General features: G+C 37.5%; 1 protein-coding gene across 1 annotated transcript; it reads right to left on the reverse strand.

Moving 5' to 3' along the window:
• Window positions 1-354: 354 nt before the first annotated feature.
• Window positions 355-1,305, reverse strand: LOC126885506 (troponin T-like). Its single transcript, XM_050652086.1, has one exon. The coding sequence runs from the start codon at window positions 1,303-1,305 to the stop codon at window positions 355-357; it is 951 nt and encodes a 316-aa protein (XP_050508043.1).
• Window positions 1,306-1,517: the final 212 nt, after the last annotated feature.

Raw genomic sequence — 1,517 nt, forward strand, 5'->3', positions numbered from 1 at the left:
ACCTTCTGACATCATTCTTGTATTCTTCTTTTCTCGCTTGGGATCGGCTTCTACAATTGGCCTGCAAATGTCCAATTCTTCCGCAGTTAAAACATCTTCTGTTTTGATTTTCAGCTTTTTGTTAATTTTGTTGAAGATTTTGGAGTATGTTCAACATCTGGGACAAAATAGGTTGTTGATTATCTGTGGTAGGGACTTGTTCATCTTCTCGAAATCTTATTTCTTTTAATCTTGGGCGAGATCTTGAAATACTTTTAGCCGCTTCAAACTCCTGGGCTGAAACTAGTGCTCCATTTAGCGTTTTGTGGTGTTGTAATCGGATTGCCTGTTGCATTTCGATATCATGCAGTCCATCTATGAAAGCCTGTATACCGATTTGTTCAGAAAATCTCTTGGTGCCTGAGGATATGCCAAATGTAATAATATTTTAATATCGGCTTCAAATTCTTGCAGGCTCTCATTATGTTTTTGATATCGAACTTTCAGCTGACTTTGAAAAACCTGCTTCAGATGTTGCTGGCCATACCTTGTCTCTAAAGCTTGTACGAGAGAGGTATAATTGGGTGCATCCTGGGGAAGAAATTGCAAAACGGTCGCTGCCTGACCTCGAAGCGACACCACCAAGGAAGCTGCCATTTCGTTCTCATTCCAGCCATTTGCTCTAGCTGCAGCTTCGAATTGAAAACGATAAGTTTCCCATGCTGTTTGGCCATCAAATGTCGGTGGTTTTAAGATTTTGCTCGTTCTGACGGTACCTGGATACACTATCGAAGATGAAGGGGCTGTTTGTTCAGAGTCGATATTAGTTACTGAAATATGTGATAATGAAGCTTGGGTATTAATTTTGGTTTGTAACTCAACTATTTGTCTTTCTAAATTAGATTTCAAATCGTTTTGTTGTTGCTCTAAATTAACTAAAGAATTTTGTTGCTGCTGTATTTTATTGTCTAAAGAGTTTTGTTTTTCATCTAATGTGTCTATTCTATTATTAAGTTGGCTTACCTCTAATTGAAAATTTTCATGAATTTGTGTTAAACTATTTATCATTTCTACCTCTGCTTTTCTACGCCTCTCCTCCTCTTCTTGTCTAAGCTTCTCCTTCGCCTCCCTACGCTTCTCCTTGTCCTCTTTCTCTTCTTGTCTACGCTTCTCCTTGTCCTCTTTCTCTTCTTGTCTACGCTTCTCTTCCTCTATATTTTCTTCTTGCCTACGTTTCTCTTCATCTGCTTTCATTTGTAAAAACCATTCTGGGGGTCCGGACTTATCCATTTCTTTCTTAAATTCTGTTGATCTCGTATTAACCATTCAAAATGTAGTTATGTCTTCAATCCCACCGCTGTCACCAATGTTACAACTTCTTTAAAATACTTTACTTAACTTCAATTACAATACAAACTCAATGACAACTATTAACTTTAAATACTCAATTACAACTGAACTGTAAAATGTCAAACACGTATGTTTATATAGATTTCTGACGTTCTGGACGTCACCAGACATTTCTGGGTTATTCCATG

This window comes from Diabrotica virgifera, chromosome 5 (genome assembly GCF_917563875.1).
Source record: "Diabrotica virgifera virgifera chromosome 5, PGI_DIABVI_V3a".
Taxonomy (NCBI): Eukaryota; Metazoa; Arthropoda; class Insecta; order Coleoptera; family Chrysomelidae; genus Diabrotica; species Diabrotica virgifera.

What these genes read in the sequence shown, in the direction of transcription:
- LOC126885506 (XM_050652086.1), bottom strand. Translation starts at nt 1,305, where the DNA reads ATGGTTAATACGAGATCAACAGAATTTAAGAAAGAAATGGATAAGTCC.